A 17,331-nucleotide genomic window follows, 5' to 3' on the forward strand; every position below is an offset into this window, starting at 1 on the left:
CAAAAGAAAACAAGTCAGGTCCTTGTTCATGCAACATCTTGTTCTACTGTCCTCTGATTCAGGCAATCAGTGAGCTACAAAGTATGTATAATGATTTGAGTCTGCTTCCGTGCTACAAGGATGATCCTTTTAGTAGGACTGCACTAGACTGGTTAACCTCTTTGAAGTGAGCGATTTCCCCTGAGGAAAAGATAAAAACAAAAAAAAAGAAAACAGAGGCATGATCACCGAAAACCTATTCATCAGCAAGCACCTAGCAAATTCATAGTGATGTGGCAACATTATGGGGGCACCAATGGGAGCTAATGTCAAAACTTAAATTTGGAAAACTTTTTTGCTTTATGCTTTGAACACCTGCAGAAACCTGAATCCAAAACTGCCAACAGAGAGAGAGTTTTGCATAATAATCCAGAAAATTATAAACTACATAGCAACATCCAAAATGATCTATTTGTTCTCAGCAGCAAGCCTATGGCTTAAAATAGCTTCAAGATGGCTACTGCAATTCAGCATGCCTCAGAATGCATTGAGATGAATGTTCTGAACTGCAATGATTCCAGTCCAAGAAATTACATAATCCACTCTGAAAGGTGGCTAAGTGCACAAGGCAGGTTATACATTGAATACAAATAGGAAAACATCCTTCCTGTGAGCTAAGCTAAAGTTGTTGTTTTTTAGGGGGGAGAGAAGGAATATTCCTACTGTTTACAAGTACTGTACAGGTACATAACACAATGCTTTGAGGTCCCATGGATTCCATTTCATTACTTTGTTAGGAATTCCTGCTGATATAAAGGTATATTTTGGCATCTTAACTAACCCTGGTAATAAGGTGGAATGAGTGCCCCCAGGGACTGGATCTAGAGCGCAGGAGAGGAAAACCTACAATGCAGCATAACTAGTGAAAGTCTGCTGCTACTCACGGAAAGAGCAAGCAGATTTCACAGCGACTATGAGAAACGGGAAGAATCAAAACTGCCGACAAATTCTACATTTTTAACAGTAATTGCATGGCAAAAAAGTCTCTTTTTGTCATGTCACTGAAAAGTTATTTCTGTTATGTTTGCTGTATTATTATTACTCAGCTGACTTACACAAATAAGTCTGATGCTGATAGCTATATTCATCATAAATTCAATTGTCCCCTCCCAGGGATTCATAACTCAGCTGTAAACACGTGCTGAAATATGATGCATCAGCGTATCAACTGGCGTGGATTTGCACAAAAATGAAATAAAATAGCTCTTACATTTACAAGGACAAAGAACAGAACTTTCAGTAATCTGGATGCAATTTTCCCCCCCTACAACCTATTTGTTTTTAACAGAACACATGATCTCCCATGCTGGATTAGAGGCCATCAGTATGCTGCCTCTGACAGTAAAACTAGTTGGTACTTCAGAAGAAGGCAAGCCTGCTCCCAACTACTCTCTCCTATCTCTACCTCCAGCCTCCTCACTCACTCACCCATATCCCATTTTACAGTGCGTAAGTTGCATATGAAGCAATCATTTTATGCAACACTTTCAATGCACATGTCCACTCTCACTGTTCCAGATTGCAGATTACATAATTGGTCAGCAACTAAACTAATCTAGGAAATGTTTGACTGGTTTCTGCCAATAAGCTATTTAAAAAAAACCCAAAACATTATTAGATCTGAGTTATTTTGCACTCATACATTCAACAAGTTCATATTTTTAATATTTTTGTGGGTGCTGCAATTCACGTAAGATAGAGTCCCTAATATTTATGATTTAAGCAGAAGATTAAGTTCTTTTCGGAACTAGGGCTTAAAGTTAAGTGGTCTCAAAGAAGTGACAAATCTGTCATTGCCCAATAATGAAATTAGTTTGTAATGAAATTTTAAGTCTCATGCTTATTTATTTATAATTATAATTCTCTTGGGTGAGTTATTATTCTGACTTTATTTGGCTGGGGTCTGCCTTTGTTAAGCTTTGAGAAAAAAGTAGTTTTTCCAAACTGCAGTTTATAACCCATAATGTTACATTGTTTTCACTTATTTTCTTTTTAAGGGGGCAAGGAATGTCACATCAGCTGTATGATAATTAGATGGATGATTTAAGAAGACATTTTCAAAGGAGTCTAAGAAAGTTCTGCACCCAACTCCCATTACATTTCAATAGCATTTGGGTAACTAACTCCTTTAAACTGATTTGAAAATCACAGCAAAATACATAAGCACATGCTTAACTTTGATTTTTATGAAATTATTCATATGCATAATGTTAAGCATGTATTTAAGTATATGGATTTGTGCATATGGTCTTTGCAACTTTCTGAATACATATTCATTCAGAAGATCTTGAGACAATGAAATCCCTGCTGTGAAGTCTGTGGGCTTCACTAGGACACTGATTTGTAAAACAGTGCACTCTCCTGAACATGGATCTGAGAAAACTCCACAGATCAGCAATTTTCAGCACTGTGATAAAGCATTTGTTATGACATCAGACAACAGAAGATTCTTATTCAGCTTTTAGCTGCAAATACCATACTAGCAGTAGGTTTTTGAAAGTTTCGCAGTTTGTGAAATGTTTAATGAACTAGGGCCAAGTTCTTATCCCTTTCCATGCCAGTGGTTTTGAGGAGATATTTATGATATCCTGTAAAAATCAATTTTGATTCAAAACCAGGCAAACAGTGGCAGTTTGATTGTTACTTTGAATTTTGAGACATGCACAATCCATTACATGCACTATTTTAAGGTTGCTCCATAGATGTGGTAACTGGTTATGACCAGTTTTTAGTATTTACAAATTAGCTTTAAATTAAAAACAGGACAGTTGAACATACTACAGATTCACACAACAACAAAGGTGAGTAATGGAAAAGATCCTCTATAGCATTAATTTCCTCCATCTTGCTCCCCTAGTATGTTTTCGAATCTTTTGGCCACTCTAGCTTTCAAATTGCCAAGCAACGGGGCTGCACTACTTCCCCAAGAAGACTATTTTACTGCTTTAAAATATGAAATGCGGCAATGGTAGCTGAACAATGTGCATGGAACTTCACGTGTCCCATTCTAGAAGATAGCAAGAGAACTACTTTACAATTAAAATGTGGTTCTGGTCAAAAAAGAGGCTATTTAAACATGGCAGCTTCTTATTCAACAGATCTGCTTCATTTGTGCATTTGGAATCATATCTGTGCACTTCAGTGTGAAAACAAGATTTAACTACATTCTATTTATATTAATATATGGAGCCAAAGCAGCTAAGAGAGAGTTGGATTGCATTCTGGCTTGGACATCAAACAAAGCTAATAAGTTCCAGTTTGAAGAATCTTTACCTCAAGGTCTAGAGAGCTGTACACTTCAAATCTATTCTAAAGTGTACTTCTCCTCTGAAAGCTGACTATTTAAAAACAGCAAGGTAGGGTTTTATATTTATTGCCTCTCATGGACTCCCAGATGTGCTCAATTTACAAAAAAAGTTGTTTTTATCTAGATGTCACCTCTCCTAAATCATCCAGTGAACAGACATTCAAGTTGGGCTCTTTTTTCTTGTGCATCATCACTGTAATAAAGATTCTGCAGGCCAAATATGATCTAAGTGACACCTTTGCTTCTTCATTAACAGTGCATGAGTACCGCAGGTGTAACTGATTGGAATTTAGTAAACAATTCTGTAGATGAAGCACAAAAAGGAATAGAGTGCAGCTCTCTCTCTCTCCTTCTCCCTGATATATTTACTCTTGGGGTGCCAACAGAAGTGAAAACAATAGAAAACTGCGCGAATCACAAAACCCAGCAGATATGCTTCTAAATACTTACAGGCAACACAGCAGTTGAGGAACAAGATGATACTGATACATACTTTTCAGAGTAGGACTCTGAGGCCCATATCTGAACTTTTCCAAAAGTAAGAGGATGTGCTAATCCAACAATTTTGTCTGCGCAGATGTAACTGAGAGAAGAATGTTGCCTTACAATTCGAATCTAGATAACAATTCTGTTATAATGGCCATGCAAAATCAGAATCCAGCTCAAATGCTGTGCTGGCTTTCGAAGCCTAACAAAACAGAGAGTAGAGGTATTGGCAGAGTGAGCAGGTATAACTCTGAATACACACAGGCAGCAGATGTGTTGATTAAGGTGCTAATGTTTTATGTAGTTACTTCTCAGAGTACAAATGTACTTTAAAGTAGATAGAGAAAATTACACAACCAGCTAAACGAAGTAAGCAATTTTAGGGATTATTTAAAATCGTATCCAATTAAACACCACATTAGAACTGAAGAATGCTGATTTATTTACATAGCACCATACTAATGTCTCAAATGACTCACAAACATGCCAGCAACAATTTCAATAAAATACTTTACTTGTTTATACAAGCCAACACTAAAACTCCATATGAGCTGGGCCTAAAACACATGGAAGAGGTATGGTAGAGGGAAAGGAAAGGAGAAGATACTTGTTTAACCTTTGAAAAGGTTAATTTTCAACATTTCTGCTCCTGTTGAGCAAGCTCAACAGCCCCTTTTTATGTTCTTTTCATTGTTAGAGCAGATGCTACTCAGTTGCATCAATATCTCTAGAGCTACTAATAATAAACTCCCAAGCATCTAATTGTGTGACAGATGCACAATATGCACTGGCGTGAACATAATGAAATCAAGAAATTTTACCAAACCCTTTGCTCTCACAGTTATTCATCTGCTCATGTGTTGCACACCTGTGGCATGCTGGCAATATGGCTGGTTTCAGCATGAGAAACTCCCAAGTGAAATCCCAGCTTTCTACAAATAAAGGCTTTATTTGTTAGGAGTAGGAAGTCTGGAGAGATCAAGGAGAACGGAGTAAGACTCAAAGAAATACTTTTGTAGGCTTTAGCCAGCCATTATTCCCCTTAATGTGACTTCCTGTGTCAAAAATCCTTCCCCATCTTCCACAGTCGCATGGGTATGCTTCTGCATCAGGAAGTAGGAAGAAGCAAGATTTATAAAGCTTGTACAAGCATTCTCACCACAATAGCGGTACCAAGGAGCCCAATAGGCTTTGTAGGGGGTTCAGGATAGGGTCAAGATTCTTCTTCTCTTCAACCTGTTGTAAGAATTTGCCCTCCTATGGCTAGGGAAAAGGAAAATGTATGATCATGGCCAAAGATGAGGCTTCACTCAGACCACCTCCAACGGAGGTGACTAATTGACAGAGTGAATAGGGGAGAAGAAAATGGCTCTGAGAGTGAGTGGCTTTCCCAGTTTTGCTATGCCCCCCCATTTTGCCATTGCCTCTGCCCCTCTGTGTTTCTCCTTTTATTCCTTCACTAGTGGCTCTTTCCTTCAATGAAACTTCAGGCCTTCCCTAGATTGGGACCTGGGAGAAAGGTTGACATGCTTAACAGTTGAAGTGTGGAGTAGAAAATAAATAAAGCTTAGAGGATAACATTTTCAAATGCTGCCTAAGTGACTTAGAAGTCTAAGTTCTCGTGACAGTCAATGGCTCCTAATCACTTGTGTACTTTTGAAAATTTTACCCAGTGTTTGTGTGTTAGTTTAAAATGGGACTGATCTGTGAACTGATTTTTTTTTTCTGAGACTGCAGCAATGATCAGTGGGGTGGGAAAGAGGAGCAATCACGTGTTATTGAAGCCTGGCATAACACGGAGAGATGGAGGCAGTGGCTACATAATGTGAAGCACCTTTGAGGTGCTAGGTTCTAGTCATTTGTATCTCAAACCTAACCTGCCAAATACGGTCCTATTACTTTGGGCCAAATCCTGGAGCCAGGGAAAACTTAACTAGGAATGGAGTAAAATATTGCTCTTTGTTTATTTTGATTAATTGTTGGCAGAGCTGGGCAGGAAATGCTATGCATGATTTTGAAAATATTTCCTGAAAGTTGAAATCTTGAATCTTGAACCAATTTTTTTTAAATGGTTTGAGTCAATCAAAATGTTTCATTTCAATAACTGTGAAATGTTTTGTTTAGATTTGGAACACATTTTATTTTTTCATTTATGTATGTAAATATTTTTAATATTTACCTTACATTTTGAAACAAAAAGTAATTTTGAAGCAGAAAACCAGGATTTGTTGTTTAGAAAATGTCCGAATGGAATTTTTTGACAATTTGGGGGTGTGGGGAGATGTTAAGAAATGCACAGAAACCAACACTCTCTCCTAAAAAGTTTCAGTTTTGATGAATTGGCTAACTTGGTTTTCTAACAAAAAATGTTTCACTGAAAGATTCTCGAACAGCTCTAACTGTTGGTAGTAAACTAGTACATTTTAGTTCTCAAAACTAGCTTCTGGGAAAACTTACTCCATAAGTCTAACGTAAAAACCTCACATAGTTCTATATTGGATTCATAATGTTCAGTGATTGAGGTTCCATTAAGCTCCTTTCATAGTTACATATGAAATCTTACATGTTTGTACACAAAGATCCCTTAAGAATAATAACATGAGAAATCAATTGCCATTTTCACATCTATTGTCTAAACATGGTCCTAAAACGATTGAATGCAAAACCAACTCTAAGAACACAGAAAGTCCATCACCCCCTGATGGAAATAAGTGTGAAGGATAGAAATTCAAATTGTTTAAACTTTCTGTATGCCACAATTTGACATGTCAATGCTAAGTGATATTTTGTTGAGCCATTGTGAAAATATGATGTGTTTAATGGTCCTGACAATTTCACATCTCATGCATGAAGTACTCTAATGTTTGCTCATTGGGCTGGAGATGATAACATCTATTAGGCAAGCAGGGGTGAATGTCTCAGGGCTTTAACACTGAATCCTATAAAACTTTTCAACTCAAGTCACTGGTTCACATCTCAATAGGTAGCGAGTGAAGGTTACTATCATATGACGGCTCCTTGGTATACTATATGAACTGAGTTTGGTGACGTTTGTTTTGTCATGGATGTATATATATGTAACAAAACAAAGACCAACCTGCAACTTGTACACTCCTTGGCTGTCTCTGCAGTTAGGCGATATGACTCACCGGATGTGGAGATAAAACTAGCCTATCACCTTAAAGGAAATCCCTTCAATTTTGACTTCAGGAACATTGAGCACAGCAGGGTGCAGGAAGTTGGCACTGCTCATAGATGGAAAACATCAGTAAATGGGCTATCAATCCAGCACCTTTCATGAATCCTAAATTTTGGTGAAAAGTTAAAAAACAGAAGTCATCCTTCAAGGACTTCTCTCCTACACTGCCTCTTAGGTTTATCTGTGCTCTTTTACATATCAACAAATGTGTATAGATTTATTTTTTGTTTCTACACTTACATTTATTACCAGAGCTGATTGAAATTTCATGACTTAAGTTTTATATGATCTTTTTTCAATAACGTTTGATATTCAATGAAAACATCCATTTGATTAGAAATTTCATTGAAAAAATTGTTGCGATCTGATTTTTTTACATTATTAATTTTTAATTTCCACAATAATGTATTACAGGTGTTTCAGTTGATATTCAAAAGGAGATAGGATAGGATTTAAATACACTGCTAAGGTACTACAAAAAGAGTGAACATGTATACATTATTCCAGGGAATTTCTAGGCTGGCTTTGAAGCTGGGGGACTTCGACATTGCAATCAAACATGCAGCTGGCGAAGCCTTCAGACAGCACACTTATTGCTCACACACATCTGACATATTGCATTATGAAGGGTGTTAGCCCAGCCAGCTAAGTTGAGGTAAAGGTGTTAACCTCCATCCACACTATGGAAAGATCATGGTTATATATTGCAGTTAATTAACACACATTAGCTAGCTTCTACTTAACCTCAGCCTCTTTTTCTGATCTAGAAAAGGCCCTCCCTCTCTTGCATGGATTGCTCTCTTTGCCAGGGCCAGCTCCAGGGGTTTTGCTGCCCCAAGCAACCAAAAAAAAAAAAAAGCAGTGATCACGATCTGCGGCAACTCAGCGGTAGGTCCTTTGCTCTCAGCGGGAATGAGGGACCCTCCGCCGAATACGTGAAAGTGCCACCCTGCTCCGGAGTTGCCACCTCAAGCACCTGCTTGATAAGCTGGTGCCTGGAGCCGGCCCTGCTCTTTGCTGGCAGCCAACTATCTCTTCATCCCTCTCTGCTTGAGTTACAGTCAGTTTGTAGGTTTGCTGTTACTCACTACCCCAGTGAGCAACGTGGTGCTTTGTTCATAATTCCCCTCTACACACACACAGACTTCCCTCAATAGGCTGTAACCTTACAATCTACCTTGTCTAGGGAGTGCTACATTGTTGCATCTCCCCAGAAGCAGATCAGAGAACAAGTTCTGTCTCAGTCACGATTCCTCTCTTGCTCTGGGAGGCAGAGTAAATTAGCTACTTACAGAATCCTAGGTTTAGAAGGGACCACAAGAGACATCTAGTCTGACCCCCTGCCAAGATGCAGGATTTCTGTCTAAACCATCCTGTTCCATTGTTCTACTGTTTTTGGTGGGGCAGCTGCATGCCCCTTGTCCAGCTAGAGTATATCTACACTGCAGCTGGGAGAGAGCTTCTCAGCCTGGGTAGACAGACACGCTAGTAGGGTATGAGCTAGTATGCTAAAAATAGTAGTGTGGATGTTGTGGCTCCAGTGGAGACTCACGCTAGCCACCTGAAATCAGACTCAAGGGGTAGAGTGGGCTTGAGATCCTGTGCTGCAACATCCTCACTGCTATTTTTAGCTCTCTAGCTCAAACCCTGTTAGCAGGAGTCTGTGTACTTGGGCCGGCCCGGCAGGAAGTGGAAGTGGGAGGAGCCAAAGGTTCTACCACTCTCTGACTCCTCTCCAGCACCCTGCCTGCCTACGGGACTATAATAGGGATATCAGGCAAACAGAATCTGCTTTTCCCACTGTAGCCACATCATAATGTGAGCAGCTCCACAGGGGGATAGAGAGGCGTGCATGGCTGAAAAAGATCTGTGATCATCTTGCCTGTAGCTACTATTCCAAATCCATGCAAAAGCCTAAACCGAACATCTACATGCCACTTCATTTTCAGTGTGCTGCAATGTTTTTCTGCAGTTATTTGGGAGTTCTGAGTATACCAAGGCAAAATAAAGAGAATAATTTTGCCTTTTTGCTATTTATTTCTATACACTAGTAAAATGTATTGTGAGCAGTAACAAATGCCACATTTACATAGAAATCTTTTCTCCATGCTATTATTGTGTCTATATAGTGCACATCTTTATGGCATTATTAATTGATATTGATCTATAGTAGAGAATACCAGGAAGGTTATAATTTTGCAGCGATGAAGTTTATGTGGCAATATAAACATGCTGATATCTATAGCTCATCAATATTTCATGGCATGTGTTGCATTAGAATTTTCACAAAATGAACTGAATTACTGAGAGCTTTCTAGAGAGACTTTTTTCCAGTGTCCAAGAAATATGAAATTGAATTTAGCTTTTCTGTCCTTTTTTTTTTTAAATTGTGTTACATGGCCAGAAAAATGAATCGTTCTGTTACAGAAATAACTATATTGCATAATGAATGGAAAATCTCAAGAGAACTTTCTGACTTAGCAAATGCTTTTGCAGGCGAGTGTAACCCAGAGTGAGTCTCTGTCCTCCTCTATGGCCCTTTAAGTGCAAGTGTTAGAGGGCCATGCTTTTAGCTCCAGAGTTCTGGAGTACAGTCTTCTCAGACAATCCAGCCAGGGTACTGTGATACAAATATATCAGTTTGTAAACTGACAGGTGCTAGTTTGCAAAATCCAAAGTCCTCATTCCACTTTTCACTCTACCTGCCATACTCACACAGTGGCACCTTGCTACTGAAGTAGTTACATTGAGATCAATGCAGACCTGAGTTAGGAAGTCCTCCTGGTTTCCAATCCAGTCATGATCACTGATGTTCTAGGTGATGGGACTATGCCTAGAACTTTTTAGGGCCAAATTTTCAAACAGATGCCTTTGCTGGGAATGGAAACTATCCATGTGCACACACAAACAGGACATTGTACATATAAATGTGGGAAGCTGTGCTCACAAGTGAGCAGTTGAGTTCACAAGTACTCCCATTAGCAAGCAGCAAGTCCAGATATGTCTGCGCTGTTACTGTTCAGTGTGTGTGCATGTGGACTACACAATGGCAACTGAAGTGCCGGTGTTTGAATATTTGGCCCTTTTTATGTGAGTGGACACAGTTGATACTAGCAGGACTTCCCTTAAACGTGATGCAGAGTTGAGTTTTTCTGAGTTAAAAAGAGATACCACAAACAATAGAATCATATTGCAAATATAAAGATCCCATTTTAGGACCAATTCTGGGAGTTGCCAAGAGTCTGCTGTTTACAATGAGAGTTGAGGGTTTCAACACCACACAGGAGATTTTCAGCAGCTTGCAGATTTGGGCCTATCCAGAACCTTCTTACATCTTGGTAGTGGTGGGAGAAATAAGAAGAGTACTAATATTTTATTCCCAGTATACTCAGTAACAAACCAGGACAAAAAAAAGGACCAAATACCTATATATCAAGGCAAAATGCTAAACACACAGTTGGGAAGACTTTGTCACCCTCTTCAATTCTAGCCAACTACTCCATTATTCCACCCATTCTTTCCTCACTTGCTACCCTTTAGTGCTATATTCACCCCAAAATCTTTCCCCTGCCCAGACTCTCTTCCCCTTACACTCTTTCTTTTATGCTCCACTCTTTTTTAAATTGTTCTTACTCTGTCTCAGAATTGTTACTACTTAATACAAATTTCCCAAATCATTCTGTGGCATCTACCTTGTTCTGGGGTATAGGGTGACAAAGTTCAAAAGACAAAAGTCATTAAAGAGGGCGGAGGGTAGGAGGAAAAGTGAGAAGAGGAGATACATATAGAGTTAGAATGAATACATTGCAGAAAACTTAACATTTACTTTGGGTAACATTCTTCAGTGATTTACTGCACATTAAATTTAACATTCTAGTTCATATTTTATCTGGGCTTTATCTGTATATTGGACATTACATATTATTTATTAATTATTATTATTATATATTAGCAGTGACAACTAAATTTTCTTTTCAACAGCACTAGGCAGACTGAAATAATTTCATCTGCACTGGGCCACCTTTGGTTCAAAACTCCCATAGTTATCCCCGTTATTGTAGGTTGCCACTGGTTGATTGGGAAAAGTCTAGCTCTCAAAAGTCACAGTATGCTGTCATTGTTCCCATGTTTTCTTTATTAGTGCAGCCTTGATTATATAAGACAGGAACTCCCATTAAACGTCTCAGTGAAAGAAAGTATGAATGTTATGTATAAAGTTGTTTTATAGAACAATCTCTTTAGACAATACATAAATGACAGTGAAACATGCTGTGGCAACACCACCATGCAAAAAATAGGGGTTTTTGTTTCAAAATTTTTTGTTTGTTTCATAGCTATTTATTCATTTTTAATGAGTTTTACCTAACAACTTTAACCTGGACTTTTAGTGACTTTGTCCCATTGAATCCAAATTAATTTCTGAATTTACAAAATAAGATACCCATTATGTATTACAGGAAACCTTTATTTATAATGAAATATCAAAAATATATATTGTTTTCTTCTAGTATGTGAGATACCCCCACAGCCTCATCATAGAACTTTGGTCTTTCACTTCACTTGTTTCTTTTTTGTTTAGCATAAAATAAATTTATTTTAAGGAGTTAAGAACTCACTATACAGGAGGCTGTTTATGAGAACTGCCCCTCCTTCCTTATAAACTAAAAACAAAAACCATGATCTTTGCTGAAGCTTTTTATACTTTTCATTTCAACACACAGAGCTCCATTAACCGATAGTCACAGCAAAAGCCACAACAAACACACACAGCAGCGTGAACTGCACAATTCAACAGACAATGCAGACAAACTTGAATATAATCCAAGATCTTTCTACCTCTTTTCATAACAGGTTAGTGCTCGCCCTCAGTGTTGGTGTACAGTTTTTATGGCATGGAAAAATAGGGATGTTTCTGCCCTACAAAAATAAATGTGTTGAATGCTTTAGTTTGAACTTGCACAATGTCAAAAAAAGACCCAAACACTGGCACAAATAAAAATAATCCAGTAAGTGAGGACATCGGTAGAGCTCATGGCTGGTGGCAGGAAAATGTGGATAAGAAATCCACCAACATCCATTTTTACCTTGCTGCAACATCTTTCAAAAATAAATTCTTACATTTTGGTGAATAAGGAACAGAGCAGAATTGAAGTGTGTAGGCAGGATTTTTGGCTGCTTGTACTGTGTCACTGAAATGACATTCAAACAAACCCCTAGTGCATCATAAGCGTCAACTGCTCACAAGGCACCTTTGAACCTGAGAAGCATTATTAGGCTTGAGAGAAGTTGGGGACATTTGTTACAGGTTATTTCCCACCCCGTTCCATGCCGCATTATAAAATTGGCTGGACCCCATCTAGGACAAAATAGGAATAGCAAAAGGAAAGGAATCCAATGTATTGAAATACTCATCAAATATAGTATTTGGAGAGATCATCTTAATGCCACTATAATAAAGCCATGGTGCACCCACCCCTTGAATACTGTGTGCAGTTCTGGTCACCCCATCTCAAAAAGAGTTGTATTAGAATTGGAAAGATACTGAGAAGGGCAACAAAAACCAGCAGGGAGATGGAACAGCTTCCGCATGAGGAGAGATTAAAAAGAGTGGCACTGTTCTGCTTAGAAAAGAGATGACTAACGAGGTGGGGTGTGTGTATGTATGACAGAGGTTTATAAAATCATGAATGGTGTGGAGAAAGTGAATAGTGAAGTGTTATTTACCCCTTCATATAACACAAGAGCCAGCGGTCACCCAATGAAATTAATAGACAGCAGGTTTAAAACAAACATAAGGAAGTATGTCTTCACACAATGTGAAGTCAATCTGTGGAACTCATTGCCAGGGGATGTTGTGAAGACCAAAATTATAACTGGGTTAAAAAAGAATTAGAGGATAGATCCATCCATGGCTATTAGCCAAGAAGGTCAAGGACACAACGTATTGCTCCAGGTGTCCCTAAACCTCTGATTCCTAGAAGCTGGGACTGGACAACAGGGGATGGATCACTTGATAATTGGTCTGTTCAGTTCATTCCCTCTGAAGTGTCTGGCACTGGCAACTTTTGGAAGGTTGGATGCTGGGCTAGATGGACCCTGTATGTCTGTTCTTATGATGCACTAGGAAAGGTAACAGCATGAAGCAGGTTTCCAGAGGTTCCTTTAGTTTAATAAAAAAAATGAAGAGTGAATTAACTCCATTTTCTAGGGTGTATTTCATGTTCCTTAATGCAAACAGTATGGCTCCCACAGGTCCACTCTTTCATTTATAGCAACAATAACAACCTGGTTTTCTCTGAGGTTAGTCAGTAAGAGGAGGGAGAGCTGGGGGAGGACTGTAATGAAAGCCTAGTACAAAGCTGCCATTTCTATGTAAAGTTGTAAACTTGCATGAATGCAAAACTTTATCTGCTGCCATACAGAAGGAGAAAAGGTGAGGGAATAGGGTGGTGGTGGGGAGAAGGATGTTTCATCGATCAGGCTTATTAGTTTGCCAAGATTACAAACTTACCACATTGCGTGTGAATTTCTCAAAAGATGTTCGACGATCCAGTGTGTTTTCCAACTTAAATTAAAAAAGGGGGAAATAAAAAAAGGAAAAAGAAAAGGGGAGAAAAAAGAAGAAGAGCAAGAAACAAATAGAGCAGAAAAGAAGGAATGATGAAACAATGGACTGCAAAACAAAGCTCATGTACAAATCAAGAAGCAAAAGTAGGTATGAAACTGCTAATGAATGCTTGTTATATAACAATGGACGGGCAAAGCAGTTATAATATTTGATAAAAAAAAACTTTTCTCAGGTGGATCAAACTGGTTTGATTAAAAAGAAAAACTGAAAATAAAAAAAAATTATGAAGAGCATTTCTTGTGTCAATGAACTGACATTTGCAAAACTTAAGGACTTCGCATACACAGTAGCAGCTCTGTGGAACTTTCAACATTTCTCCATATTGGATGATCAGAAACTAACATTTGAAAAAAAACCATACAGTACTTCCATATAATTTTTAGATTTTTATTTTATGCACAGTTTAGTATTATCAAGATCATAACTAGCTTACTATTACTTCTACACAGGATATTGGGCCTGATTTTGCAAACAGTGTTCCCAACTGATTGCAATAGGATTTAAAAATTTGTAGTGGTTGCACAATCAGACCCACTAATAACAAACAACAATTTCATTATAGACTTTTGCATCAAAAAGTGTTTTGGAATTTCCTTGCATTCAGCACTTTGACCCCCTATCATGTAAGATGCTCCACACAGTGAAGGGTTTGTCTCTGCAGAGCTCATTGCATAATCTAGACCTTAAAAAGCAAAGGTGCTGTACCATGGTAAGATTTTTTGTTTGCGTGAGTGTGACATGATCTCACATTCATATTACATTCCTAACCTGATAAAATTAGACATATAATAACAGAGAGGGAAAGAAATCCTAAGATACTTTTTTAAAAAATGAAATCAGAAGTTATTTATACCAATGAGATCAATTTTAAACAAATTAGTAGGCTTCGTAAATAATACTAAAGAAAATGAGAATTACTATATTTGCAAATTTGAAAGACTACACTGCAGGGATTTGATTTTATTTAAAATATGTGTAAACTACTTTTCAGTTTAAGTTGCTTGGTAACAGAAAGAGTGCTACAACGTGAGATGTAAAAGTAAAAATAGGTTTTGCTAATTTAACTTATTAAAACATACACGCGTGAAGGATACATTTATCAAACTACTGTATGTATGTGGCCCTCTAAATAAGCCAACCTGGTCACCTACCAGATATCCAGCTGCACTTACACAGGGGAGAGAAATCCACATATTGTAGCAAACAACCACCAATGACCACAGTGGCAACAAAAAGACAAGATGAACCAATACCTTTTTCTTGGCCTGGAGCAGCTCCTGGTAGGCACTGGATCGTATAAAACGAGGATAGGAATCACTTTTCATCAATTTGTAAATGTGCTCCTGAAGAGAGAAGACATAAAATTTTAAAAAATTGACATTTTGAATGGATGTTCTGAAAACAAGATGCAGTGGACTAAAATAAAAAAGATAAATAACAGAATCTTTAATGTCATTATCGAGAGATACCGGAGATTATTATTAGTATATTTTTATGGAAGGAGCCTTGGCTGCAGTTCTAGAGTTAAGGCTGAATTGACTTTTGTTCTTAAAGTAGAATCCACCACCTTGTCATGTGTGAAGAATACAGTGTACTTCCCCTTAAATTAAAGCACTCGTTCTATATTTGAGTGAATTTTCTAAGAATTTACAAGTACATCAGCTAAATAGACTCTCCAAAAAATGTAACACCCATATAAAACCATTTTTTGTCCCAAATTACTTTATTAACAGAATAATGCAACCTTCCATTATAGATAAATTTACTGAATAATCCATTGGCTACACTTGAAGACATTGTATTTCGGGTTAATTGGCCTTTCTGCTAAACTCCACCCTGCAGTGATACCATGAGGGGTGAGGACTCAAATGTTGTCTTTAAATTTAATCTAATCTGGGACTGCAAACACTAGTACGCACTGATTGTAACTGCATCACCTCACTACAGGGCAGTGTTAAAGTTATTTGAGTGCCTTAACTGTCCATTTACATACCGTACCATAACATGTTTGGATTTCTTTTAAATTGAACCTTAACTATTTCCTGGATCTAGTTTTCAGATTATTACAATATCCCTGTAATATGTTTATCTGTAATTTACTGATATGTATTCAGACATAAATCCGGTTTAATGTACTAGTGCCCTGAGAACCCAGTCAAGATCATGCCCCACAAACTGAGTCTCAAGATCATGCCCCAGGTACTGTTCAGATGCATGTGAACTCATGCCCTGCAGAATTTACAAATATCTACAGAGCCAAGGCCACTCTAGCTATAGGCAAACTAAGCAGCTTCCAAGGGCTGCAGATTTCTGGGCAGCAGCCCAGGGTAGTAGATTTGACCTGGCCGCCCATCTGTTATGACAGAGAGGTGGCTGGGCCAAACCTGAGTGGCTCAGGGGGCAGCATACTAACGTGTGCCTAGGGCAGCAGATTGTGTTGAGCAGCCTCTGCTACAGAGAGAGAGAGAATGCTCAGAAATCAAATTCACAGAATGCCTTAAAAGCTGAAGGGCTAAAATGTAAAGTAGTCTAAGTCCATGAGTCTGTATTTGTTTTTAGACAGTTGGGGTGGGAGGGTTTAAAACCCCCCAATATGAATAGAAATATATATTTGTAAGCATTCAATGAAACCAGTTTATAAAACAATTTAAACTCTCTCCTGCAGTATAGGGAAATCCTGGAACAACAACACTGACCTAGTGAATGAATCTGAAAGTGAAAATCCTAACACTTTATACAGTGCAAGCTGAGTGAATGGAGAAAGTAAATGAAAGGAGAAAAAATGTAGGTAGAAGTCAATCAAATTTTCAAAGTTCTCATCTCAGTTTGGATAATCTAATGCATTTATAAATTCTGAAAAGTGATCATGTAAAAAAAATAGCACCTTCTGACCCAACATGCTACCTTCACGCATTCATATCTGGCCCCTTTAGTGTCTCTACACCATTTGACTTTTTTTTTTAGCACAGCTAATATAGCTAAGAGAGAACAAAGAGGATTATGTTCCTTCATCCATAGTATCAGAACAGGATTGGTTAACAACATTCAGCCAGTTGAATCTATGCAAACACCACTGAAAAGAGCAGCCTCGCAGAGGTGTCACAGAGAATAACTTAAACTGCAGAATTTATTACTGGTGGTAATGCACAAGAAGTAAAGAACCCAGGTTGCTTCTCAGATTCCAGGTTAAGCTGGGAAAGCTGGAGTTAGAAAAAATATTTTTTTCTACTTGTAAATTGAACACATTAGAGCTGGACTCTTCAAGAGACAAATATGGAACCTCATTATGCCATTTTTATAGTGAGTCACCTTACAGACTAGAGCTGTATTTTAAACAAAAATAAAGTTACTTATTTGATGCCCTGGAGACTCTTCAACTCAAAACCTGGCAGACCATCACGAGCAGCAAATTCCAAAAGAAGGGGCCCTCTACTGAAAAAGTCTTGTCACTTGAGCACAGTGGGTAAAGATCATAATGTTCAAGGCAGGACAGGTGAGTCTTATCCTGATTGCTCTGAGTGAGAAGTGTTCACTGCCAGACTTAAATTACATTGAACAAGATCAAAGGAGGTAGTTCTGATGGGAAAAAGCCTCTTTGTATAGAGTCTGCATACGCCAGACCATACACAAATGGAAAAAATCTAGGAAGAAAATAAAGGAGTGTTGAGCTTT

At 38.1% G+C, this 17,331-nt stretch overlaps 1 protein-coding gene across 4 annotated transcripts in view; it reads right to left on the bottom strand.

Moving 5' to 3' along the window:
• Nucleotides 1–17,331, bottom strand: part of RGS7 (regulator of G protein signaling 7) — a 446,471-nt gene that overhangs the window by 412 nt on the left and 428,728 nt on the right. Inside the window, exons 16-19 of one of the 4 annotated variants that reach the window (XM_075064187.1) lie at nucleotides 14,913–15,002; nucleotides 13,543–13,596; nucleotides 11,868–11,948; nucleotides 94–180 (exon numbers count right to left, since the gene is read on the bottom strand). In XM_075064187.1, coding sequence (XP_074920288.1) covers nucleotides 11,874–11,948; nucleotides 13,543–13,596; nucleotides 14,913–15,002 — 219 coding nt within the window. In that variant the 3' untranslated portion in view covers nucleotides 94–180; nucleotides 11,868–11,873. Of the gene's footprint in view, nucleotides 1–34; nucleotides 181–11,867; nucleotides 11,949–13,542; nucleotides 13,597–14,912; nucleotides 15,003–17,331 lie in introns of those variants that run through there. The other 3 variants (XM_075064188.1, XM_075064189.1, XM_075064190.1) reach the window with 3 other exon arrangements.

Source organism: Chelonoidis abingdonii, chromosome 3 (genome assembly GCF_003597395.2).
Source record: "Chelonoidis abingdonii isolate Lonesome George chromosome 3, CheloAbing_2.0, whole genome shotgun sequence".
Classification (NCBI taxonomy): Eukaryota; Metazoa; Chordata; order Testudines; family Testudinidae; genus Chelonoidis; species Chelonoidis abingdonii.